The 27,145-nt window shown below is 44.3% G+C and overlaps 2 protein-coding genes across 2 annotated transcripts; both read right to left on the reverse strand.

Annotated features, from left to right (window-relative positions):
- Positions 1-1,910: 1,910 nt before the first annotated feature.
- On the reverse strand, positions 1,911-15,673 carry LOC106600793 (all-trans-retinol 13,14-reductase). Its single transcript, XM_014192460.2, has 11 exons — positions 15,178-15,673; positions 14,120-14,302; positions 13,237-13,478; positions 9,442-9,643; positions 9,051-9,248; positions 8,850-8,969; positions 7,992-8,130; positions 4,231-4,340; positions 3,373-3,542; positions 3,026-3,185; positions 1,911-2,836 (listed from the first exon to the last, which is right to left on the reverse strand). Exons 1-11 carry the CDS (start codon positions 15,335-15,337, stop codon positions 2,691-2,693), a joined length of 1,830 nt encoding a protein of 609 aa, XP_014047935.1. The 5' UTR covers positions 15,338-15,673; the 3' UTR covers positions 1,911-2,690.
- Positions 15,674-19,615: 3,942 nt separating this feature from the next.
- Positions 19,616-26,713, reverse strand: LOC106600792 (uncharacterized). Its single transcript, XM_014192459.2, has 8 exons — positions 25,465-26,713; positions 25,024-25,220; positions 24,700-24,899; positions 24,476-24,575; positions 24,020-24,382; positions 21,609-21,765; positions 20,542-20,669; positions 19,616-20,335 (listed from the first exon to the last, which is right to left on the reverse strand). Exons 1-8 carry the CDS (start codon positions 26,015-26,017, stop codon positions 19,964-19,966), a joined length of 2,070 nt encoding a protein of 689 aa, XP_014047934.1. The 5' UTR covers positions 26,018-26,713; the 3' UTR covers positions 19,616-19,963.
- Positions 26,714-27,145: the final 432 nt, after the last annotated feature.

Genomic DNA, 27,145 nt, shown 5'->3' on the forward strand with positions numbered 1-27,145 from the left:
CCCCCAAATTTGATCATATTACTCCAGTGCTAGCCTCTCTACACTGGCTTCCTGTTAAGGCTAGGGCTGATTTCAAGGTTTTACTGCTAACCTACAAAGTATTACATGGCTTGCTCCTACCTATTTTTCCGATTTGGTCCTGCCGTACATACCTATACCTACGGTCCCAAGACGCAGGTCTCCTTACTGTCCCTAGAATTTATAAGCAAACAGCTGGAGGCAGGGCTTTCTCCTATAGAGCTCCATTTGTATGGAATGGTCTGCCAATCCACGTGAGAGACGCAGACTCAGTCTCGACCTTTAAGTCTTTATTGAGGACTCATCTCTTCAGTAGGTCCTATGATTGAGTGTAGTCTGGCCCAGGAGTGTGAAGGTGAACGGAAAGGCACTGGAGCAACGAACCGCCCTTGCTGTCTCTGCCTGGCCGGTTCCCCTCTCTCCACTGGGATTCTCTGCCTCAAACCCTATTACAGGGGCTGAGTCACTGGCTTACTGGTGCTCTTCCATGCCATCCCTAGGAGGGCTGAGTCACTTGAGTGGGTTGAGTCACTGACGTGATCTTCCTGTCCGGGTTGGCGCCCCACCTCGGGTTCGTAGCGTGGGGGAGATCTTCGTGGGCTATACTCAAACTTGTCTCAGGATGGTAAGTTGGTAGTTGAAGATATCCCTCTAGTGGTGCGGGGGCTGTGCTTTGGCAAAGTGGGTGGGGTTATATCCTGCCTGTTTGGCCCTGTCCGGGGGTATCGTCGGACAGGGCTACAGTGTCTCCCGACCCCTCCAGTCTCAGCCTCCAGCATTTATGCTGCAATAGTTTATGTGTCTAGGGGGCTAGGGTCAGTCTTATATCTGGAGTATTTCTCCTGTCTTATCCAGTGTCCTGTGTGTATATTCTCTCTCTCGCTCAACATTACCTGGCCTGATGACTCCTTGCTGTCCACCTGGTTGTGCTGCTGCTACAGTTTCAACTGTTCTGCCTGCGGCTATGGAACCTTGACCACTTCACTGGATGTGCTACCTTGTCCCAGACCTGCTGTTTTCAACTCTCTAGAGACAGCAGGTGCGGTAGAGATACTCTGAATGATCGGCTATGAAAAGCCAACTGACATTTACTCCTGCGGTGCTGACCTGTTGCACCCTCTACAACCACTGTGATTATTATTATCTGACCCTGCTGGTCATCTATGAACATCTTGGCAATGTTCTGTTATAATCTCTTCTGTGAGAATCTCCCATCTTATGTCAAAGACACTAGTCACATGATCTCATTGATAGAGGGCTTAGGAAGGATACTAGAGGACACCCTGCTCGCCACTTTTGATGTGGAGAGCTTGTACACTAACATTCCACACACTGGAGGCTTGCAGGCGCTGCAACACTTCCTTCAGCAGAGAGACTCTGCCCTTGCTCCATCCAATGATTGCATCACACAACTTACTGAACTGGTATTATCCAATAACTACTTTGTCTTTGAGTCAGACTTTTTCCTTCAAATTCAGGAAGTAGCCATGGGTTCCCCCCCCCCGCCGCAGCTCGATCAGGTGTAAGAACATTGACTATCCAGTAGCAGCCCACTTTGTTGAAGCTAACCATCCAATCTCCTCCCTCAAAATGCACAGGCATTGAGCATGTTGCTCTACCAAGGAGAGGACGTAACATCGAGATCCTACTACTACAAAGGGAGGCTTACTGGACATCCTATTTAAAAACATTGACACCTAGAAGTGTGAATATTGACTGTTCTCAGGCCCTTCTCCTGACCAATTCTTTCTTTTATGAACAAGTCTTTTAAATTAATATTCTTTCTACAGCTTATTAGCGTACACCTAATATGTTCCCCCTGTTGATGGGGCTTATTATACATGAAAGTTGAACCAAAAGATTACATGTAACAAATATGAAATGAAACAATGTATTTTGATGCATAATATTGATTTATATATGATAATAGCATAATATATTTACTATGCCATACACTATTGGTTTTTGTTAACAGTTTGCCTTCCTACCCCGAGGAAGGCACAGTGATGCCGAAACACTGGTAAATACCCATTAAATTGCTGGGAGTTTATATATGGAGTGTGCGACTTTTTTTGATAGTTTATTCACCGTTAGTCAGCACCTCCACACAAACACATTTTTCTGGGTGTACACCAGCTCATGTTTTTTAATAAATCTCCACCAGGCACAGCCAGAAGAGGACTGGCCACCCCTCATAGCTTGGTTCCTCTCTAGGTTTCTTCCTAGGGAGTTTTTCCCTAGCCACCGTGCTGCTACACCGGCATTGCATGCTGTTTTAGGCTGGGTTTCTGTACAGCACTTTGTGACATCAGCTGATGTAAGGGCTTTACAAAATACATTTGATTGAAAGATTCCTCAACTTTCAATTTTGTTTTCCCTTAACAGTGAGAGAGAGCAGAGTTCTCTACACTCATTGATAAGAATAGTTACACACTCAAACACACAGTAACCATATTTTCACTGTGTTGACTGTAGGACCAGAGACTGAAGCCTGTCCCTGGGCTTGTGTTATTGTAGCTTTGGTGAGTTGGGTGAAGTTGCCCCTAGACGCTGATCTTGGGCATTTTCCCCAACTAATGTGGATTGGGGGAGAGGAAGTTGATCCTAGACCTGTACTTAAGGGAAACTTCACCCGGAGCAACAATGGGTTGAGGGAGGTGGTGAGTAGCGTGTTACTTCAACTTCTTAGTGTCGACACGTTTGGTCTTCTTGGCCAGAGCAATGGCATCCAGGTGCAGGTTACGGTTGAGGATGACAGAACCACAGGTGAGAGCCCCAGCCAGTGCACCAGCAAAGCCACACACAAACACATCCTGACCTGTACACAGAACACAAACACAGGAACATCAACACGCAGTAGAAACCAGAGCCAATATAGACCTTTAATACTGAAGTCAAAACGTATGACTTATCCAAATGCTAAGCCATTAGTTAGCCTATCGAAAACAGACATATAGCTTCTCTATGATATGTCCTTGGAACTCTATTAGCCGTATAAGTTTCTGACCTGTGAGGTAGAGGTTTTTCAGGGGTGTCTGGGGCCTCACGGTAGCATTGCACTCAGCGCTGAAACGAGCGGTGCCATGGTCTGCTCCGTAGATCTCCCCTTTTGGGGCTCCAATGTAGTGTGTGTTTGTTATGGGTGTTCCAGCCTCGATGAACTCAACCTAAAGACAGACCGAGAGAGACAAGGGAGATGTATGTTTCCAATCGAGGTATTAAGTTACACCATTTGTCAAAATTGAAAGGAAGTGTGTCTATGTTACAGCTTACTAGTGCATCCTCCATAGAGATGTTAGTTTCCTGGAAAAAGCAGTCTACCAGAGTTTAGTATGAATGGGCTAAATGCTCTACCTTGTCCCTGGTAATCTTGGGGAAGACGCTCATCACCACCTCCAGAATCGAGTCACAGAATATCTGCTTCAGCTCCTTGTAATCAGTCCCTCTGTTGGTCACCTTGTCATCCTTCCACTCCCCAAACCACTCATAGTTAGCAAAGCTCACCAGACTCAGGGTGCACTTGCCTGTGAAGAATGGGAAAAGAAAAGGGGTCGAAACATGTCTGTTCAGCCTTCAATCTGATGGCATCAGATATTGTAGTTGTGTGCACTTCCAATAATCTAAATTACAAAATGTTTTGGTATGGTGTAGATCAGCAACCAGCAGGCTGGGTTCAGGAACACATTGCAACACTAATGCATTAACATTGGAGAGTCAATAGAATGGAACACTTACAAACTTAAGACTTTGAAAAGGCATTTGATAGCCTGGACAGTGCATCCATCTGGTACCTAATAGAAAACTACTGAATCCTGTTGCATGTCGTCTTTAGTATTTTGTTCCAACTGTTGTCTTGTCTGTGTTTCCATTAAGTAAATAAAACGTTTCACAAAAACAAAAGACAGTCTCACATCAGGAATAAAACTAAAACTAGGCCTAACATCCAACATGGCAACCCTCAGGGGAAAAGAAAGGGTCAACCTAGAAACACCTGGAGGAGAGATGTCCAGGCAGCCTCAACTGGTACAACCTGGAAAAACTTGCCTCCGAACCGAGTAAGATGTAGGACATTAGTCAATGGATTATACTCCTTATAGGAGCCACGGGTTTAAATAAGTAGTCAGTCAGTGGCTGATTCATTTCCAAGGATAAAAATAATGAAATAATATATTATGGTGAATATCAGTGCTAACACCAGTCTTGTTTCTGTACCTGGTGATCGTTCCTCCCAGGTGGGATCTTTGGCTGATGGAGAGGCCACAAAGAGGACGGGAACACTTTTCGCTGACTCCTCCCTGTTTCCCTTCAGATAGGTCTCAACCCTGTAACATCCAGATAATGGGTTTAGTAAGATACTGTAGGCTCTTTAACACTACAGTAAAGAACACTTCACCCTTCTCAGATTCTGATGCACATATACAGGGCATTTGGAAAGTATTCAGACCACTTCACTTCTTCCACAATTTGTTACGTTACAGCCTTATTGTAAAATGTATTCAATTGTTTTTTCCCCTCGTCAATCTACACACAATACCCCATAATAACAAAGCAAAAACATTATGTTTGCAAATGTAGTCATATATAAAAATACATACATATATACACATATACACACACAGCTCAAAAAAAATAAAAGGGAACACTAAAATAACATCCCAGATCTGAATGAAATAATCTTATTAAATACTTTTTTCTTTACATAGTTGAATGTGCTGACAACAAAATCACAAAAATAATCAATGGAAATCCAATTTATCAACCCATGGAGGTCTGGATTTGGAGTCACACTCAAAATGGTGGAAAACCACAATACAGGCTGATCCAACTTTGATGTAATGTCCTTAAAACAAGTCAAAATGAGACTCAGTAGTGTGTGTGGCCTCCACGTGCCTGTATGACCTCCCTACAACGCCTGGGCATGCTCCTGATGAGGTGGCGGATGGTCTCCTGAGGGATCTCCTCCCAGACCTGGACTAAAGCATCCACCAACTCCTGGACAGTCTGTGGTGCAACGTGGCATTGGTGGATGGAGCGAGACATGATGTCCCAGATGTGCTCAATTGGATTCAGGTCTGGGGAACGGGCGGGCCAGTCCATAGCGTCAATACCTTCCTTTTGCAGGAACTGCTGACACACTCCAGCCACATGAGGTCTAGCATTGTCTTGCATTAGGAGGAACCCAGGGCCAACCGCACCAGCATATGGTCTCACAAGGGGTCTGAGGATCTCATCTCGGTACCTAATGGCAGTCAGGCTACCTCTGGCGAGCACATGGAGGGCTGTGCGGCCCCCCAAAGAAATGCCACCCCACACCATGACTGACCCACCGCCAAACCGGTCATGCTGGAGGATGTTGCAGGCAGCAGAACGTTCTCCACGGCGTCTCCAGACTGTCACGTCTGTCACATGTGCTCAGTGTGAACCTGCTTCATCTGTGAAGAGCACAGGGTGCCAGTGGCGAATTTGCCAATCTTGGCGTTCTCTGGCAAATGCCAAACGTCTTGCACGGTGTTGGGCTGTAAGCACAACCCCCACCTGTGGACGTCGGGCCTCATGGAGTCTGTTTCTGACCGTTTGAGCAGGCACATGCACATTTGTGGCCTGCTGGAGGTCATTTTGCAGGGCTCTGGCAGTGCTCCTCCTGCTCCTCCTTGCACAAAGGCGGAGGTAGCGGTCCTGCTGCTGGGTTGTTGCCCTCCTACGGCCTCCTCCACGTCTCCTGATGTACTGGCCTGTCTCCTGGTAGCGCCTCCATGCTCTGGACACTACGCTGACAGACACAGCAAACCTTCTTGCCACAGCTCGCATTGATGTGCCATCCTGGATGAGCTGCACTACCTGAGCCACTTGTGTGGGTTGTAGACTCCGTCTCATGCTACCACTAGAGTGAAAGCACCGCCAGCATTCAAAAGTGACCAAAACATCAGCCAGGAAGCATAAGAACTGAGAAGTGGTCTGTGGTCACCACCTGCCGAACCACTCCTTTATTAGGGGTGTCTTGCTAATTGCCTATAATTTCCACCTGTTGTCTATTCCATTTGCACAACAGCATGTGAAATTTATTGTCAATCAGTGTTGCTTCCTAAGTGGACAGTTTGATTTCACAGAAGTGTGATTGCCTTGGAGTTACATTGTGTTGTTTAAGTGTTCCCTTTATTTTTTTGAGCAGTATATATATATATATATTCTTTTACATAGTATTGAGACCCTTTAAAATCAGTACTTTGTGGAAGCACCTTTGACAGCTATTACAGCCTCGAGTCTTCTTGGGTATGACACAAGCTTGGCACACCTGTATTTGGAGAGTTTCTCCCATTGTTCTCTGTAGATCCTCTCAAGCTCAGTCAGGTTGGATGGGGAGCGTCGCTTCACAGCTATTTTTAGGTCTCTCCAGAGATGTTTGATCGGGTTCAAGGTCGGGCTCTGGCTGGGCCACTCAAGGACATTGAGACTTGTCCTGAAGCCACTCCTGTGTCGTCTTGGCTGTGCGCTTAGGGTCGTTGTCCTGTTGTAAGGGGAACCGTCGCCCCAGTCTGAGGTCCTGAGCAGGTTTTTAAATCAAGGACCTCTTTGTACTTTGCTCCGTTCATCTTTCCCTCGATCCTGACTAGTCTTCCAGTCCCTGCCGCTGAATAACGTCCCCACAGCATGATGCTGCCATCGCCATGCTTCACCGTAGGGATGGTATTAGCCAGGTGATGAGCAGTGCCTGGTTTCCTCCAGATGTGACACTTGGCATTCAGGCCAAAGAGTTCAATCTTGGTTTAATCAGACCAGAGAATCTTGTGTCTCATGGTCTGAGAGTCCTTTAGGTGCCTTTTGGCAAACTCCAAGCGGGCCGTCATGTGCCTTTTACTGAGGAGTGGTTTCCGTCTGGCCACTCTACCCAAAAAAAGCCTGATTGATGGAGTGCTGCTGAGACGGTTGTTTCTGAAAGGTTCTCCAAACTCCACAGAGGAACTCTGGAGCTCTGTCAGAGTGACCATCAGGTTTTTGCCCCCCCCCAATTGCTCAGTTTGGCCAAGCAGCCAGCTCTACGAAGAGTCTTGGTGTTTCTAAACTTCTTCCATTTAAGAATGATGGAGGCCACTGTGTTCTTGGGGACCTTCAATGCTGCAGACATTTTTTGGTACCCTTCCCCAGAACTGTGCCTTGACACAATACTGTCTCGGAGCTCTACGGACAATATCTTCGAAATCATGGCTTGGTTTTTGCTCTGACATGCATTGTCAACTGTGGGACCTTATAGGTGGACTCCAATCAAATTGTAGAAACATCACAAAGATGATCAATGGAAACAGGATGCACCTGAGCTCAATTTCAAGTGTCACAGCAAAGGGACTCAATACTTATGTAAATATGGTGTAATTTTTATTTATTTTTTATCCTTTTGCAAAAAAATCTAAAAACCATTTTTCGCTTTGTCATTATGGGGTATTGTGTGTAGATTGATGAGGGAAAAAAATATTTTACATTTTAGAATAAGGCTGTTACGTAACAAAATGTGGAAAAAGTGAAGGGGTCTGAATACTTTCCGAATGCACTGTAGACCGTGCTTGTTAAACAGTGCGAATATCTATTGAGGTTCCAAACATGTGAAATTAGTGTAGTGGTGAGTGTGAACTGATACTGTCTATTTTGACAACATCACATTTTAGTTTATACCAAACAGATTACTGTAACAGCACAATCTTTGATGCACACAGTAAAAGGTAGTGAAATACAGAATACGTGACTACATACTCACTATCACAGTCTCATGTACCGTAGGCTATGTAATGTCACATTAATACACTTCTCTCAAAGTCCAAACCACAATACATTACACAATGTATGCCTATGCAACACATCAGATATATGTTAATAAGGACCAAATAAGGTGTAAATTAAAATAAATAGACAAGTCATTAGACAGTGGGGCCTACGGGGACACGCCAAACATTTCGGGTTAAACAAACAGAGGAAGGACCTACAGTTCATCCATGTTGTGCTCTGTGAAGATCCAGTAGTTGTTTGCTTTGAGGCCCAGGTCCTCCTTGGTTCCGGTCAGGCCCAGGAAGATGCTCAGACCTCCTGCCCCGTTTTTCATCATACCAAGCTGCTTCTGGATGGCTGAAGGGCATCACAGGATCATACAACATTCATGATTAGTAGGGATGTGCATCTTTCCCTTTCAAGAAGATTCTATACGTATCAAGACACATGGGCTCCGACACGCTAAGTTTTAGTTTGATTAGGAGGAACAAATCGATGCGGTTCGGTGCACTAACATTTGTTGCATAAACACATTCATTTTAAATTCAAATCTGCAGCTGATGGAGCTGTGTGTGTAAGTGATGTATAGGTCTATGATTAGGCCTACCTCTCACTGGTCAGTGCGCAAAGCTATGGACAGCGTGCAGTTTAACTAGGCAACTGACATTACCTGGGGTTGTTAGGCATGCAAAATTACTTCAAGATCAATGACTGTCAACATAATTCCACGCTTAGTTTGACACTGAAGGAGAGGAAACAAGTGTCAGAAAAGATGAGGTATTTTCGGAAGGTAGAAAGAAAGTAATTTGAGCCCCATAAAATTACTGTACCTACAATTTGTAACATTTGAATCGATTTTCTGACCGATGCATGCTACATTTGGATCGGTTTGGGGTCTCGATGCACCCATATCTTAAACATTTGAACCAGGGACCGATGCCCAGTGGTGAACTGTTACATCATTAATCATTAGGCATCACAAGATCAAAGAAACATTATCTAGACAAGCGTCAACTAACAATTCAGTCTTTTTAAACACAGACATCTTGAACATACACCTTAATACCCTCACCCACCTGGCATGGCCTGGAGTTCCTTAGGCAGCAGCTGCTGGTAGGTGTTGAAGATGCCGGCATTGGAGATGACCATTGGAGCATGTACATGGATCTCCTCCTGACCCTTTATCACGCTCACACCTGAAACCATGGGAACCAGAGGTGGTCAAATCTGACCATCTGTGTGATCAATCAAGTCATCTTTCAACCATTCCTATTCACCAATAGCCTCCTTGTTGTCGTTGAACAGGATGCGGTTGACTGGGGCGCGGACGAGCACGGCCCCCCCGGCTTTCTCAACGATAGGGATCATGTGGTAGGCGATCTCACTGGCTCCTCCTATTGGGTACCAGGCGCCAGTCAGGTAGTGGCAGACCATCAGGCTGTGCATGGAGAAGCTGGCATCCTTGGGCATGTTACCTGCAGTTACACAACAAAATGGAGTCCTATAAAACCAAACGCACTACAAAAAGAGATGCAATTAATTTGGTCCATGTGTCCCCCCCAAATAGCACAAATTAGTGAACCACATAGGGAATAGGAACACAGTCTATCATTTGAGATGGCTGTGGTTATGCTCTCCACTATCAGGAACTACAGCTGTCTACCCTACCGTAAGTGCCAAAGATGTAGCTGAAGATGGCCCTGAGGTCATTGTTCTTAGTCAGCTCATTGACCACCTCTGTCACGCTGCGAGACGCCATGCGGAAGAAGAATGACAGACGATTGGCCAGGCCTGTGTACACCAGGAACTTGGCCAGGGGGACAGGAATGAGCTTCAGCAGACCCAGGAACCAAATGTTGTGTCCTGCTTTCTGTAGATGGAATACATACAGTACCAGTCAAAAGTTTAGACACCTACTCATTCAAGGGTTTTTCTTTATTTTGACTATTTTCTACATTGTAGAATAATAGTGAAGACATCAAAACTATGAAATAACACATATGGAATCATGTAGTAAGCAAAAAAAGGATTAAACAAATCAAATGTTATTTGTCACATGCACCGAATACAGCCTTCAAGCCCTTAACCAACAATGCAGTTAAAAAAAAGGATGATTACAAATGATTAAAAAGCCGCAGTAAATAACAATAGCAAGGCTATATACAGGGGGTACCGGTACATTGTTAATGTGCGGGGCACTGGTGTCGAGGTAATACGTATATGTAAGTACAGTTATTAAAGTGTGGGAGGGGGGGGGGCAATGCAAATAGTCTGAGAAGCCATTTGATTAGATATTCAGCAGTCTTATGGCTTGGGGGTAGAAGCTATTTAGGATCCTTTTGGACCTAGACTTGGCCCTCCAGTACCGCTTGCCGTGCGGTAGCAGAGAAAACAGTCCATGACTGGGGTGGGTGGAGTCTGACAATTTTTATGGCCTTCCTCTGACACCGCCTGGTATAAAGGTCCTGGATGGCAGGAAGCTTGGCCCCGGTGATGTACTGGGCCGTACGCACTACCCCCTGTAGTGCCTTGCGGTTGGATGCCAAGCAGTTGCCATACCAGGCAGTGATGCAACCAGTCAGGATGCTCTCGATGGTCCAGCTGTGTAACTTTGAGGATCTGAGGACCCATGCCAAATCTTTTCAGTCTCCTGAGGGGGAATAGGTTTTGTCATGCCCTCTTCATGCTTGGACCATGTTATTTTGTTGGTGATGTGGACGCCAAGGAACTGGAAGCTCACAATCTGTTCAACTACAGCCCCGTCGATCAGAATGGGGGGCGTGCTCAGTCCTCCTTTTCCTGTAGTCCACAATCATCTCCTTTGTCTTCATCACATTGAGGGAGAGGTTGTTGTCCTTGCACCACAGAGTCAGGTATCTGACCTCCTCCCTATAGGCTGTCTCATCGGTGTCAGTGATCAGGCCTACCACTCTTGCATCATCAGCAAACTTAATGATGGTGTTGGAGTTGTGCCTGGCTGTGCAGTCATGAGTGAACATGGAGTACAGGAGGGGACTGAGCACACACCCCTGAGGGGCCCCCGTGTTGAGGATCAGCATGGTTGATGTGTTGTTACCTACCCTTACCACCTGGGGGCGGCCCATCAGGAAGTCCAGGATCCAGTTACAGAGGGAGGTGTTTTGTCCCAGGGTCCTTAGCTTAGTGGTGAGCTTTGAGGGCACTATGGTGTTGAACGCTGATCTGTAGTCAATGAATAGCATTCTCACGTAGGTGTTCCTTTTGTCCAGGTGGGAAAGGGCAGTGTAGAGTGCAATAGAGATTGCATCATCTGTGGATCTGTTGGTGCGGTATGCAAATTGGAGTGGGTCTAGGGTTTCTGGGATAATGGTGTTAATGTGAGCCATGACCAGCCTTTCAAAGCATTTCATGGCTACAGACGTGAGTGCTATGGGTCATTTAGGCAGGTTACCTTAGTATTCTTGAATACAAGGACCATCATGGTCTGCTTGAAACATGTATTAGACAGATAGGGAGAGGTTGAAAATGTCAGTCAAGACACTTGCCAGTTGGTCAGCGCATGCTCGGAGTACACGTCCTTGTAATTAGTCTGGCGCTGCGGCCTTGTGAATGTTGACCTGTTTAAAGGTCTTACATCGGCTACAGAGAGTGATCACACAGTCTTCCGGTACAGCTCGTGCTCTCATGCATGTTTCAGTGTTACTTTCCTTGAAGCGAGCATAGAAGTTATTTAGCTCATCTGGTAGGCTCCTGTCACTGGGTAGCTCTCAGCTGTGCTTACCTCTGTAGTCTAATAGTTTGCAGGCCCTGCCACATCCGACGAGCCGGTGTTGTATGATTCGATCTTAGTCCCGTATTGACACTTTGCCTGTTTGATGGTTCGTCGGAGGGCATAGCAGGATTCCTTATAAGCTTCCGGGTTAGAGTCCCGCTCCTTGAAAGTGGCAGCTCTACCCTTTAGTTCTGTCCGGATGTTGCCTGTAATCCAAGGCTTCTGGTTGGAGTATGTACGTACAGTCACTGTGGGGATGACGTCCTCAATGCACTTATTGATGAAGCCAGTGACTGATGGTGTACTCAATGCCATCGGAAGAATTCTGGAATATATTCCAGTCTGTGCAAGCAAAACAGTCCAGTAGTTTAGCATCTGCTTCATCTGACCACTTTTTAAATAGACTGAGTCACTGGTGCTTCCTGCTTTAATTTTTGCTTGTAAGCAGGAATCAGGTGGATAGAATTATGGTCAGATTTGCCAAATGGATGGCGAGGGAGAGCTTTGTACGCGTCTCTGTGTGTAGGAGCGCCGCCGCTGGGTGAGTGTTTTCTTGTTTGCTTATAGCGGTATACAGCTCATTGAGTGTGGTTTTAGTGCCAGCACCGGTCTGTGGTGGCATGTAGACAGCTACAAAAAATGCAGATGAACACTATAGGTAGATCGTGTGGTCTACAGCTTATCATGAGATACTCTACCTCAGGTGAGCAAAACCTTGAGACTTCCTTAGCTTTCGTGCACCAGCCGTTGTTCACATAAATGCGTAGGCCCCGGCCCCATGTCTTACCAGAGGCTGCTGTTCCGTCCTGCCGATAGTGTATAACCAGCCAGCTGTATGTTCTTAATGTCGTCGTCCTGCCCGTTGGTAGGATAAACGTGCTTTCAGCTCATCCCATTTATTTTCCAGCGATTGAACGTTAGCTAGCAGGATGGAAGGCAAGGGCAGATTAGCCACTCGCCCCCTGATGCTCACAAGGCACCCTGATCTCTTTCTGCGAAGTCTCCGTTTCCTTCTCCAGCGAATAACGGGGATCTGGGCCTGGCCGGGAGTCTGTATTATATCCCTCCCATCCGACTCATTGAAGAAGAACTCTTCATCCAGTTTGAGGCGAGCAATCGCAGTTCTGATGTCCAGCTCTTTTCGGTCATAAGAGACAGTAGCAGCAACATTATGTACAAAACAAGTTACGAACAACGCAAAAAACAAACAATATAGCATGGTTGGTTAAGAGCCGATAAGACGGCAGCCTTCCTGTCTGGCGCCATCAGCCAAATATATTTTATGTTTGACATTCTTCAAAGTAGCCACCCTTTGCTATAATGACAGCTATGCACACTCTTGACTCCACTCTGACTCCACAACCCTGGCCCTCAACACAGATGACAACGATAACAGACCAGTCCCCACATGGTAGCTCCTCTTTGCCAAAGTGCAATCTCACAATTCCCTGCATTTGGCATAGAGCCCAACCTATCCCTGAAATAAGTAGGGAAAAGGTTGAGCTCAGTCAGCATAAACCACAATTTCCAATAACAGCAGCAACATTAGCACAACCAGCAGCATAGTAGTCTACTCATCTTGCAAAGCTGATTACTTAATTGACCTTAAACATCAAATACCAAACAATCACCTTTACTGCTCCATTCAAACACTTGTCAACTGATGTCTACGGTATGAAGTTATTTGATGACATCATGTAACAGCACCATACCTTGACCAGCCTCATGTACTCATCGATGGCCGCCTCCTCCCCAGGAAAGAACTTCTTCAGCTCGTCGGGGAAACGGTCCCTGCCACTGTAGATGGGGTAGGTGCGCCTGTTTCCAGGAGGGCCCAACACCACCTGGTCAAACGGGTTGTCCAGGGGCTCCCACTGCAGCTGACCATTGGTAAGCTGGTCAAGCATGCAGCGGAAGGGCTTATGTTCCAACAGGTCCCCGATGTAGTGGATACCTGAGGTGGAGGCATGATTGATAGATGTATTTTATTATTAGATTGTCTTATATATTTAGGATGTCCAGCTCACATCACATGGGGCTTTTAAGGCAGTATTATTGATACATAGTTTGCATTTACAGTGTTTCACACTTAGTTGTTGAGACAAAATCAGGCTAGGGTCAGCCCAGGACATGCGTTCATTTTTTTTTTTTTTTTTTTTAGGAACTCATTCGGGGTCTCAACTTACTGTTGAGAGTTGGAATAGTACAATACATAAGGTGCCATTTTTCTCTACGCCCCATGGCAAAATGTGTAGAACTGCAGGAAAATGTAATTTTTTCTCATTTCACTGTCAAGAGGGGGGAGGGCTCTAAAATGTGTAGGTACATTTTACTTAGGGCCCTCAAAAGGCTAGGGCCGGCTCTGTCTGCATGTGTCGGTATCTGATGTAGGTATGCGGAACCACAAGCCACTATGCAGAACCCCACAACCATCAAAGTTGCCCATCCCTGGTTAAGGTCAACAACAGAAATAGACTAGGTTCATCGCCACTACCACCTCTGAGTAAAGGAAGGTATCTACCACATTTTTAAGGAAAGGTAAACTGATAGCTGCCTTCTAGGTAAGGAAAGGTCAACTGATAAGAGCCTTCTCACCCACGTCAAACTCAAAGCCTTTCTCTGTAAAGGTGTGGCAGCAGCCTCCAGCCCGATCATGTTGCTCCAGAACCAGGACCCGCTTTCCAACCTTAGCAAGCAGCACCGCCACCCCAAGACCACCAATTCCACTGCCAATGACAATGGCATCTAGTTTCTCAGGTACTTTACTAGCCAAGAAACCTGGTAGTGAAGAGTAATAAAAACATACAATTAACACAGATATTGTCAGTTAAATCTTCTTACATGAAACAAATAACGATGTGTTGCAGAAATATTATCCCATGGAGTGTGCAGACAGCCAATAACCACGTTTCCATCTAACCATTTCATGCGGATGAATTACCTGACCCATGAAAAAAAGTTTCGACCGCATTTTCATGGAAACGTTCAAATGCAGTACAATTATATAGGCATACATGTAAACATAATTTGTCCGTTCGACATGGTGTGATCTTTTTGTGTCGGTAAAATTAATTATGCGATAAATTAATTATGTGCACTGATTAATTACGCACAGCGTTTTATCCGCAAAAAGTCCGTGTGATGGAAACACATGTCTGGTGGTTTTATACAGATTTTTGAATATTCGAATGAAAATCTGTCCTAAATTGGATGAAACCCTAGCTAGTTGTACTGAAACAAGTGTTTGAGTAGCAGCTATAAACATGATATAGTGCGGGGTGAATTTCATTTCAACAATGAGTTTAGTCACGAGTGCAGTACAGCAGCTTTGGCCAACTTGTGACGCACTACCGTCGTTGACAATCAGTGGAGCCATAGGATATTGTAAAACGTTATGTCAACGGTTCTAACAGACGAAATAGTTGCCTGACCTGCTTTCCTACTTCAAATGAATACTAATGCTCTTGCGATACATGTGAACGACAGAACAATTTAATTATGCAACAAGATATAACTTTCGAAACACACACAGGACAAGGGTGACTGCCAAAAAATATTTACAGAATGTATATCTATTTGCGCACATATTCCTAGGAAACTATATTTCGTGCATGCATTGGTGATCGGTCAAGCCTTGTGTCCAAGAGACTCACCCTGCTTCAGAACTTTGTTTTTCTCCTTCTTTTGGGTGACCAGTGGTTTAAGCGGCGCACGAGTGTCGATATCGAAAGGATTTGGTCCGGATGTACGGAACACATATTTGTATAGGAATGTAGCTAGAGCCGCACAAATGATTGCTACAATGATCCACATTTTGCGAATATTAATCAGGGCACCTTCTCACTTTTCGAAGTGGACACTTCCGCGTGCGAACAAGGTCTGCAGTGGTTCAGAGCCACTTGGAACCCTTCCACGCATGACAGACAGCACGTGTTTAATTCAAGTGTTTGTGGTCGTATCTCCGTCGTTTTCAGCCAAAGAACATAAGGATTACTAAATAGTGTAAAAACGACGCCCACAGCTGATTCGCCCAGGCGGTATAATGAGGATTCTATTAAACTGACCCGGGCTCAACGCGCGTAGTTTCCACCGGGTGAAAAGTGATTGCGTTCGTTTTGGAAGCAAGCTGCCTCTCAGGCATTAGCCGGCTGCACGTAAAACTCCGTTTTAGTCGAATTAACGTCAGATTTGACTTTTCGCAGCAGGTTAGGAGAATTCACGTAGCAGGTTGTGATGATTAGGTTGAGGTTAGGAAAATAGTTATATACTGAACAAAAATATAAACACAACTATTTCAAAGATTTTACTGCGTTACAGTTCATATAGGGAAATTAGTCAATTGAAATAAATTCATCAGGCCCTAATCTACAGATTTCACATGACTGGCCAGGGGTGCAGGCATGGGTGGGCCTGGGAGGGCATAGAACCACCCACTTGGGAACCAGGCCCAGCCAATCAGAATTAGTTTCCCCCCACAAAAGGGCTTTATTACAGACGTAAATACTCCTGTTTCATTAGTTGTCCCGGTGGCTGGTCTCAGACCCCAGAGGCCAGATGTTCACTAACAAGGATGTAAACAAATTTGCGCACAAAATTTGTGAAGCTTTTTGTGCATATGGAAAAATTCAGCTCATGAAACCAACAGTGCACATGTTGCGTTTATATTTCTGTTCAATATAAATCGGCTCAAAACAGGCTCAAAACAAAAGTGACGTAGGTCAGCACGTGGAGTAATGAGTAGGATTCTGTTTTCAATTGCAAAAGTGATTGCTTTTGACAACGTATCTGCCTTCCACATGAAACTAGTTTGAAAATTTGAACATATATTTTATGGAAAAGAGAGATGTTTCTTAACGACGGATTATGCTGCCTTGTTGACAACATAAGGGAGTGGCGCAGATTGTTGTTCGATTTGAGCTGGGCACTCCTCCCTCACTGGCTTCACCTGGTGAAGTGATGGCCCATAGGCAGGTTCAAACGAGGCCATATTAGACTGCTGCCACCGATTGAACATAGACTTCACAAAGAACATATCACTTAGTCATGCATTACTTAAATGTGTTGACAGGACAGAAAATGATACCTCACCAGTATTTCACATATTAAATATTGGACAGTGAAACAGATCTTTTTTTATTTAAAAAAAGTAAACCACAACAGTATCATGAGCAAGTTAAATACTAAAGAAATTGAGCAAAAACTGAACAGGTATCCTAAAGTACAAAATACAGTATAATTTCCCCACACAGAAAATTCATACAAGATGTTAGTTTTATGCAAGTATTTGCATTGTCAATGAGAAACTCAGTGAATATACAGTACCAGTCAAAAGTTTGGAAACACCTACTCACTCAAGGGTTTGACTTTCTTTTTACTATTTTCTACATTGTAGAATAATGGTGAAGACTTAACTATGAAATAACACATATGGAATCATGTAGTAACCAAAAAAAATTGTTAACCTGTTAGGGCTAGGGGGCAGTATTGACACGGCTGGATAAAAAACATACCCGATTTAATCTGGTTACCACTCCTACCCAGTAACTAGAATATGCATATACTTATTACATATGGATAGAAAACACCCTAAAGTTTCTAAAACTGTTTGAATGGTGTCTGAGTATAACAGAACTCAAATGGCAGGTCAAAACCTGAGAGATTCCTTTACAGGAAGTGGCCTGTCTGACCATTTCTTGAACTTCTTTTCCATCTCTATCTTTTACTAAGGATCTCTGCTCTAACGTGACACTTCCCACGTCTTCCATAGGCTCTCAGAGCCCGGGAAAAAACAGAATGTCGTCATTCCAGCCCCAGGCTGAAACACATTATCGCCTTTCTCAAGTGGCCGATCAAGGGACTCTGGGCTTATGCGCGTGACCCAACCGCCCCCGCCTTTGTGATTTTTTCCTCTGTTTGCCGAAAAGGAGATTCCCTGTCGGAATATTATCGCTTTTCTACGAGAAAAATGGCGTAAAAATTGATTTTAAACAGCGGTTGACATGCTTCGAAGTACGGTAATGGAATATTTAGAATTTTATTGTCACGAATTGCGCCATGCGCGCGACACTTCTTTACCATTTCGGATAGTGTCTGGAACGCATACGAACAAAACGCCGCTATTCGGATATAACGATGGATTATTTTGGACTAAACCAACATTTGTTATTGAAGTAGCAGTCCTGGGAGTGCATTCTGACGAAGACAACAAAAGGTAATCAAACTTTTATAATAGTAAATATGATTATGGTGAGTGCTAAACTTGCCGGGTGTCTAAATAGCGAGCCCGTGATGCCTGGGCTATGTACTTAGAATATTGCAAAATGTGCTTTCACCAAAAAGCTATTTTAAAATCGGACATATCGAGTGCATAGAGGAGGTCTGTATCTATAATTCTTAAAATAATTGTTATGCTTTTTGTGAACGTTTATCGTGAGTAATTTAGTAAAATGTTAGCGAATTCCCCGGAAGTTTGCGGGGGTATGCTAGTTCTGAACGTCACATGCTAATGTAAAAAGCTGGTTTTTGATATAAATATGAACTTGATTGAACAAAACATGCATGTATTGTATAACATAATGTCCTAGGGTTGTCATCTGATGAAGATCATCAAAGGTGAGTGCTGCATTTAGCTGTCTTCTGGGTTTTGGTGACATTATATGCTGGCTTGAAAAATGGGTGTCTGATTATTTCTGGCTTGGTACTCTGCTGACATAATCTAATGTTTTGCTTTCGTTGTAAAGCCTTTTTGAAATCGGACAGTGTGGTTAGATTAACGAGAGTCTTGTCTTTAAATAGCTGTAAAATAGTCATATGTTTGAGAAATTGAAGTAATCGGATTTAAGGTTTTGAAAATCGCGCCACAGGCTTAAAGTGGCTGTTGAGTAGGTGGGACGCAAGCGTCCCACCTAGCCCATAGAGGCTAAAATAATTTTGGATTTGTTAACATTTACATTTTAGTTATTTAGCAGACGCTCTTATCCAGAGCAACTTACAGTAGTGAATGCATACATTTTATTTCATGCATTTAAAAAATATATTTTTTTTGGTACTGGCCCCCCGTGGGAATCGAACCCACAACCCTGGCGTTGCACACACCATGCTCTACCAACTGAGCCACAGGGAAGTTTATTTTATATTCTTCAAAGTAGCCACCCTTTGCCTCGACAGCTTTGCACACTCTTGGCATTCTCTCAACCAGCTTCATGAGGAAAGATTTTCCAACAGTCTTGAAGGAGTTCCCACATATGCTGAGCACTTGTTGGCTGCTTTTTCTTCACTCTGCGGTCCAACTCATCCCAAACCATCTCAATTGAGTTGAGGTCGGTGATTGTGGAGGCCAGGTCATTTGATGCAGCACTACATCACTCTCCTTCTTGGTCAAATAGCCCTTGTATCGCTGCAGAATGCTGTGGTAGCCATGCTGGTTAAGTGTGCCTTGAATTCTAAATAAAGCACTGACAGTGTCACCAGCAAAGCACCACCACACCACCTCCATGTTTCACGGTGGGAACCACACATGCAAAGATCATCTGTTCACCTACTCTGCGTCTCACAAAGACACGGCGGTTGGAACCAAAAATCTCAACTTCGGACTCATCAGACCAAAGGACAGAATTCCACCGGTCTAATGTCCATTGCTCGTGTTTCTTTGCACAAGCAAGTCTCTTCTCCTTATTGGTGTCCTTTAGTACTGGTTTATTTGCAGCAATTTGACCATGAAGGCCTGATTCACGCAGTCTCCCCTGAACAGTTGATGTTGAGATGTCTGTTACTTGAACTCTGTGAAGCATTTATTTGGGCCGCAATTTCTGAGGCTGGTAACTCTAATGAACTTATCCTCTGCAGCAGAGGTAACTCTGGGTCTTCCTTTCCTGTGGCGGTCCTCATGAGAACCAGTTTCATCATAGCGCTTAATGGTTTTAGTGACTGCACTTGAAGTAATTTTAAACGTTTTTTTTACATTTTCCAGATTTACCTACCTTCATGTCTTAAAGTAATGATGGACTCTCTTTTTGCTAACTCTTTGCTTATTTGAGCTATTCTTGCCATAATATGGACTTTGTATTTTACCAAGTAGGTATATCTTCTGTATACCACCCCTACAACACAACTGATTGGCTCAAATGCATTAAGGAAAGAAATTCCTTATTACATGATGCCATACGTGTTATTTCATAGTTTGTAGAATAATAGTGAATACATCCAATGTAGAAAATAGTAAAAATAAAGAAAAACCCTTGAATGATTAGGTGTGTCCAAACTTTTGACTGGTACGGTATAATGAAGGTATAACACCAGTGTTCAGTTCAGTCCGACATACTTTAATTTTGGGGCAAATCCAGAACATAGTAAAGGATGGCTATAATAAAATATCAATCAAAAAAATAAAAGGTAAGTCTGTGGGGCGAGTTCAATTCTTGTGTAGACCTATGCCTTCTGTCAGGAGGGCATGTGGAGCCGTGATAAAAGTTCAAGCACTTTTGACCCCTTGCCACTGGGGGAGTCATGGTTATCTTGTGGGGTCATCTCCAGCCCATACAGGTGCTCAAGGAAGCCATACAGGGAGGCTAGCTGATCTGGGTACCCCAGTTCAAACACACGCAGAAGCTTGAAAAGCTTGTCCAGTGCATTGCTCAGGCCCTCCTGAGGCAGGGGGATTGCAATCCTATCAACAGGGAACACGATACAAAGCTGCCGGCCAGGGGCCTCCAGGGGCCCCACGCTCAATATGTAGGGCTGAGCGTGGGACACAGACTCTGGGCCCTCCAAGGAGGTACGGTCACAGAATAAGGAGGACACCATGGTGTCTATCTGTAGAGGAACAAAGGAGCAAAGGTCTTTCAAGGGGATTCTTCAAATACATTCCTTCAAAATGCCATTGCTACCTTTCCTTCTAAAGTTGCCAACCATTTCCTTCTAAAATTCCACTAGTTCACAAACTTAATCTATATGGCAATGAGGAAATGTCTGGATTCACTGCTCAGTCTGACCAGGAAGAAAAATACTGTGTTGCTCACCGGTACAATGTCCACCAGATACCGAATGACCTGCCTGACACTGCTCCTGGAGGGTAAGGAGGCTCTACTGGTGTTTGTTGATGTTAGTACATAGATCAGGACCTTCAGCATAGTCAGGGTGTAGGAGTCTGCAGAGGAATCAGTGGGGAACAAATGTGAAACTTAGCATTAAAAAAAACTTAAAACACAGCAATCTACTCTCCAATTACTCTAACCACTGAGTAAATCATACAGTTAATTTCCAGTCAGTCTGTCAATGGCTGATTAGGAGGTTGACTGTAAAGTGTCTATTCCGTGTATACTGAATTAAAAAAAGAAACGCAACATGCAACAATTTCAAATATTTTACTGAGTTACAGTTCATATAAAGAAATCAGTCAATTGAAAAACGTACTAGGCCCTAATCTATGGATTTCCGATGACTGGGCAGGGGTGCAGCCATGGATGGCAGCCAGGCTCACCCACTGGGGAGCCGGTCCCAGCCAATCAGAATTAGTTTTCCCCTATAAAAGGGCTTTATTAGACAGAAATACTCCTCAGCACCCCAACCAAAAAATCCCACAGGTAAAAAAAGATGTGGAGGTCTTGGACTGGTGTGGCTACACATGGTCTGCTGTTGTAAGGCCAGTTGGACGTACTGCCAAATTCTCTAAAACGACATTGGAAGCAGCTTACGGTATAGAAATTAACATTAAATTCTCTGGCAACAGCTCTGGTGGACATTCCTGCAGTCAGCTTGGCTCCATCAAAACTTGAGACATTGTGTTGTGTGACAAAACTGCACATTTTAAAGTGGCCTTTTATTGTCCCCAGCACAAGGTGTGCCTGTGTAATGATCATGCTGTTTAATCAGCTTCTTGATATGTCACACTTGTCAGGTGGATGGATTATCTTGGCAAAGGAGAAATGCTCACTAACAGGGATATAAACAAATTTGTGCATAAAAGTTGAGAGAAATAAACCGCATATGGAACATTTCTGGGATTTCATATTTCAGCTCTTGAAACATGGGACCAACACTTTACATGTTGCGTTTATATTTTGGTTCAGTGTAGTTAACCCCTGACCTCCTTGCTGTGTGGCAGCCAGTTGGAGAAGTGCAGAGATGTCCGGGTGTTTTTCACACTCTGCAATCTGGTACACCCTGGGCAACACGAACGACGACCACTGGGCCAGGAAGGAGTGGCCTTTACCTGGGAACATCCTCTCAAACTCCAGGTCAATCTGAACAAACAAACACCTTCAGATCCCAATAATACACTTAGTCGATTATCATTCCTGCAACATTATTTTGTTTAAATATAATTTGATCTGAGAAATTAAGGTAACTGATCGCATCCAAATTGGCCATTTGAATTTATAGGATTCATATAACATTCAATAAATAGACATGAGGAATCCAAAGGAATAGTCAAAAGCCACACACGGACCCACAACGATAATCCCACCCCAACAACGAGTATATAGTATCAGTTCTCTGTGTTTGACAAGTAGTATGGAGCTGCGGAACAGAGTATTGTTTCTTCATCTTATCTAATGTTCTCTCAGTGAATTTAGTGACGTTTTCTATCCCCCTGTTCAGAGAAATTTGTCATTGAAGTTATGTTTATGTCCCATCCTATGTCCTGATATTACCAGGTTGACCAATAGATGGTGCTGTTCCTGCTATTATGTTTAAAACATTTTTTTGAAGCTCCCCACCCCCCAAACTCAATGTTAAAAGGAACAGTTCCCAAATTACAAAATGATATTGGTATCCTTACCCTGTAAGCAGTCAACAGACAATGTATGACAGCAACCCATGCTTTGGTTGTTGGCCACTGTTTCAAATGCTAACTTTTAAGCATTTGTGGCAAAAATCAAATTCAAGTCAATGGTACCTATATTAGCATTTTCACGCTTCATGTTCAAAATCAGCCTCAGGTATTTTAACATTTATTTTGTAACTCGATGATGTTACTTATACCGGTAAGTGTCAAAATAATGGAAACACTTGAGTAAATGAGGGATACAAAGTCTATTGACAGCAGGTACTTCCACATAGGTGTGGTTTTTGAGTTAATAAAGCAACAAACATCCCATCAAGTTTAGGGTCATATATAAAAAATACTGGGCAGGCCATTATTTTGGCTACCATGGATAAGCCCCTATAGGATGACAATGCCCCCATCCACAGGGCACGAATGGTTTTATGAGCATGAAAACGTTGTAAACCATATGCCATGGCCATGTCAGTCACCAGATCGTAACCCAATTGAACACTTATGGGTGATTCTGGAGCGGCGTCTGAGACAGCGTTTTCCACCACCATTTGGGGCGGCAGGTAGCCTAGTGGTTAGAGCGTTGGACTAGTAACCGAAAGGTTGCAAGATCGAATCCCTTAACTGACAAGGTAAAAATCTGCTGTTTTGCCCCTGAACAAGGCAGTAAACCCACTGTTCCTAGGCTGTCATTGAAAATAAGAATTTGTTCTTAACTGACTTGCCTAGTTAAATAAAAAGGTAATATATATATATATTTTTTTAATTAACAAAACACCAAATTATGGAATTTCTCATGGAAGAATGGTGTCGCATACCTCCAATAGAGTTCCAGAATCTATGCCAAGAAGCATTGAAGCTGTTCTGGTCACCCTATTAAGACGCTTTATGTTGGTATTTCCTTTATTTTGGCAGTTACCTGTAGATGATTTGGATATGAAATGCAAAAATGCTAAAATAGGAACCACTGACTCGCATTGGATTTGTGCCACCGATGCTGAAACGTTTGCATTTTAAACATTTGCCAGGTAAACAAAACCAAACAATTGGCTGATGTCATACCTTGTCTATAGACTGCTTACAGGGTAATGAAACCAATGTGTAATTTTGTAATTGGGGTGAACTATCCCTTTAACATTGAAGGGGGGGTTATCATCTAATAGCAGGAACAGCACCTTCTAGTGGTCAAACCTGGTAATATCGGGATGTAGGATTGACGGCAGATTACATAGGATGAAGAAACAATTCTCTGAGCAGCAGCTCCATACTACTCGTCAGACATAGAGAACTGATACTGTATACTCTTTGTTGGGCTGGGATTGGTGTGGGGGGGGGGGGGGGGTCAGTGAGTGGCTTTTGACCACTTTGATTCCTCACACAATATCTTACTCATTGTTAGAACAAAGTTTGGTTCAAATTGGATGTTAGGTACTATATTTATGGAATATTATATGAATCCTATAAATAAATAAAAAAAGGCCATTTTGGGTGCAATCAGTTAGCTTAATTTCTCAGAAATCTAATTATACTTCATTAAAATAATTTTGCAGGAATGCTGATCTTATCTGTTTCTAACTTCAGAAACAATTTCATAACAATTTGAGATGGTGGGTGTCATATCTGGCTAAAATGACATGGAATGACCCTAATACAAGTTTATCTGTGGCCTTTCTAGTCTAGAGAGCATTCGTAGCTTTCTCCATGAAGACTGGACTCACCGTGGCGGGAACGTCAAGAAAACGTGGGTACTCAGCCAGCACAGCCCTCATACTAGGCCGTGTGTTGCTGATCCATCTCCTGCGTGCGTTGAATGTGAGGTCCATAGCACTGTGGATGGCAGGCAGGTTCCTGGTCAGGGGCCTGGTTCTCTTCATCAGCTCCATCCACCTCTGGGTCTCCTCGCTGGACTGTCTCTCCAGGAGCCCAGGCCCCGATCTAGGTCCAGGAGGGTCCGCTAGGCCTGGCTCTGGCCGACGCCTCTTCAGCACATACTTCTTCTTGTGGTCTTCAAGGGTGCGTCGAGAGTTGCGCAGGCGCGTCTCAATGTAACCCGTACGGGACAAAGGGTCGTACAAGTGTTCCTACACAAGGAGAAAAAATGATAAGACATAATCGTCTACTCAGTAACTGAGAATTATGTGAATCTTACACCGCTAATCAATTTACTAACTCACTATGCCATTGATGCCAGCAGAGGGTGCACAGAGCCTGAGTCCTGGGAAGAGCTCCACTATGTGCTCTGCCAGCATGGTCTTCTGAGCAGAGGTAGGGTAGCTGCAGAGAAGGACAGGAGATTAAACGTCAGAAACACTCACAAAACATTGAGTCTAAATAGAAGAGCAAAATCTCTCAGTCACGTCCCTTCTCGGCCCAAATACACATACAATCAGCTCCTCACAATCCAAACTCCTCCACGATGAAGGACACAGAGAACTTGATAAGCTTCCTGCGGGACAGCTCACACAGACAGCCCTCCCTCTCGTACTCCCGGACCACCTCAGGACATAGCTGCTCCAGCCACAGGCGCAGGCGACCTACAAAGTCCTGTGGACCAGCCTCCACCTGCTCCTGCCCAAAGTCACCGGCCTCCACACCACTCTGAGAATGACAGGTTTAGATAAGGACTGAGGCGCACATTATGTCAGTGAACATTTAGTGCCTAATATTGTTTATGAGATTGCGAGGTCGGCGTTTGAAGACTGAGTAGATGTGCTTTACTCACATTGGCAGGATGAGGCAGAGGCAGAGCAAGGGCCTCCTCAGCCATGCAGCATCTCTCTATCTCAGGTCGCTCTGTTTTGATGTTGGCTGGGCTGAAACAGGGGTGCAATGTGTCCTGGGGCTTGGCAGCCATCTCTCCTTCCAGGGGCACAGCCACAGTCCTCTGGTCTCCTTCATGCAGCCTGTGGTCATCTGCAACTGAACATTAGCAGAGAGGAGACAATGAGGAGAGGTAGCCTAGCAAGCCGCCAGATCTCGCAAGCTTACATGAATGGTTCATTGTACGGATATACCATTCATATAAGCTTGCGATATCAGGCAGCTTGCGAGGCTACATGAAAATACTGCAAGTCAAGACATCAAGAGAGGCTCTCACTAAAGCTGCCTTTTCTCTGTGAAACTACATCACAACCATCTTTCACTACATTGAGTCAGGACTTACATTGAGTGCTACCGCCCCCGTCAATAAGGGCCATGTCTTCATTGTGCTCTGTCTTGTACACTCTGTTCATCAGCTCCCACTCCTCTGGGATCCCCATGCCCTGACCCTCCTCAAAGTCCACCATCACTGGCCCAGCCGACACAAGGTCAAACGGGTCAGGCAGTCCAGCACAGTCCTCCACCACCTCTTGGGGTTGGGGCTCCACAGTGGTCCTTTGTGATGCTTGGGAGGTTGAGCAAGTAGTCTGACCCATTGGATTCTTAGTGTTGCTGCACCCACCACTACCCCTCGGTCCTGTGTTACAGAATGCCCCTGAAGACCCAGCCTGCACCCTCCAGTCACCCCCGCTGGGGGCCTCTAACCTCTGCTTCAGTCCCAGGGTGTCCTGGTCCCTCAGGGTCACTGAAGAAAGTCCATGCTGCTGGTCCCCTTGGAGCCCGGTTAACAGACGCACAGTCTCACACAGCACAGACTCCACTGCTGTACGCACTGCCTCCTCAATGGCCCCACCCAGTCTGTCCCTCAGGAAGCTGATAGACAACTGGACATCCATCTTTGCACAGCTCTACCTGGCTGTCTCTGTGACTTTAGACACCAACCACAGGTTAGAGCTCTATAGGACGGTATGTAGCTAGTCTATTTAAAAAAACACCAACACTGGGTATTGTCAAAGATTTTCTAGTGTAAGTTATTGCTTTATTTCTTCCTCTCTGATAACTGATATGACCACAACATCTCGAAGCCTCTCTCACTTGGAGCGTCAACCAGAGATACACACTGAGTAATATGAATTTTACTAAGAACAATCATATTAGCTAATTACCCTAAAACTACAGCTATCTTGGCAACTCAAAAAACAATGTCAGCATAGCTAGCTAAGCTGGATCACTAACTAGTTACATTACTACCATATTATGCGGAAGACACATTTCAATACATTGTTGTGCAACTGGCTAGGTATCCCCTTTTCCCATTGTTGTTCCCATTACTCTTGCTAGCAACAAAACAAGCTCGCTAGCTAATCATTTCCTACAAGCTATCTCTGTAAATGATTAGATTAATTCAATTAGTTAACGTCACCAACATTTCACTGCAAATGATCGAAACGATACTTGAAGTCTACGCGGGATTGGGACTTTAAACCAAAGCTACAATGCGTAAAACATTAATATATACATTTTGAAGCGTTGTAGCTAGCTATCGATTCTAGCTAACTTTCGTCCCCTAAATAAAACGTCATCAGCAAGAGGCCGCAGGCGTCAAAAAAGAGAACGGTGTGAGGCCAGTCAGTGTACAGAGATTTGACTGTAATTATTCAGCAGTAATGGTGCCAATGATCGAGACAAGTGAATTGTTCATATTGAAATAGGTGGTGTCATAAATTGCACATAACATTTGCCTGGACACAGCAGAGAGGAAATGTCATAAAGATAATTGTTTCCCCAGAGACTCGACCCCTTTGCTTTTAATGGATAAATATAAAAATGTAATAGCTCTGACCAGCCCCCTGACAGGGTTGAAAGAGCTGACAAAATACACTGAAAAAAAATATGAACGCAACATGTAAAGTGTTGGTCCCATGACCTGAAATAAATACATTTTCCATATGCACAAAATGCTTATTTGTCTCAAATGTTGTGCTCAAATTTGTTTACATCCCTGTCAGTATTTTCCTTTGCCA

The sequence above is a fragment of the Salmo salar genome, chromosome ssa03 (genome assembly GCF_905237065.1).
Source record: "Salmo salar chromosome ssa03, Ssal_v3.1, whole genome shotgun sequence".
Taxonomy (NCBI): Eukaryota; Metazoa; Chordata; class Actinopteri; order Salmoniformes; family Salmonidae; genus Salmo; species Salmo salar.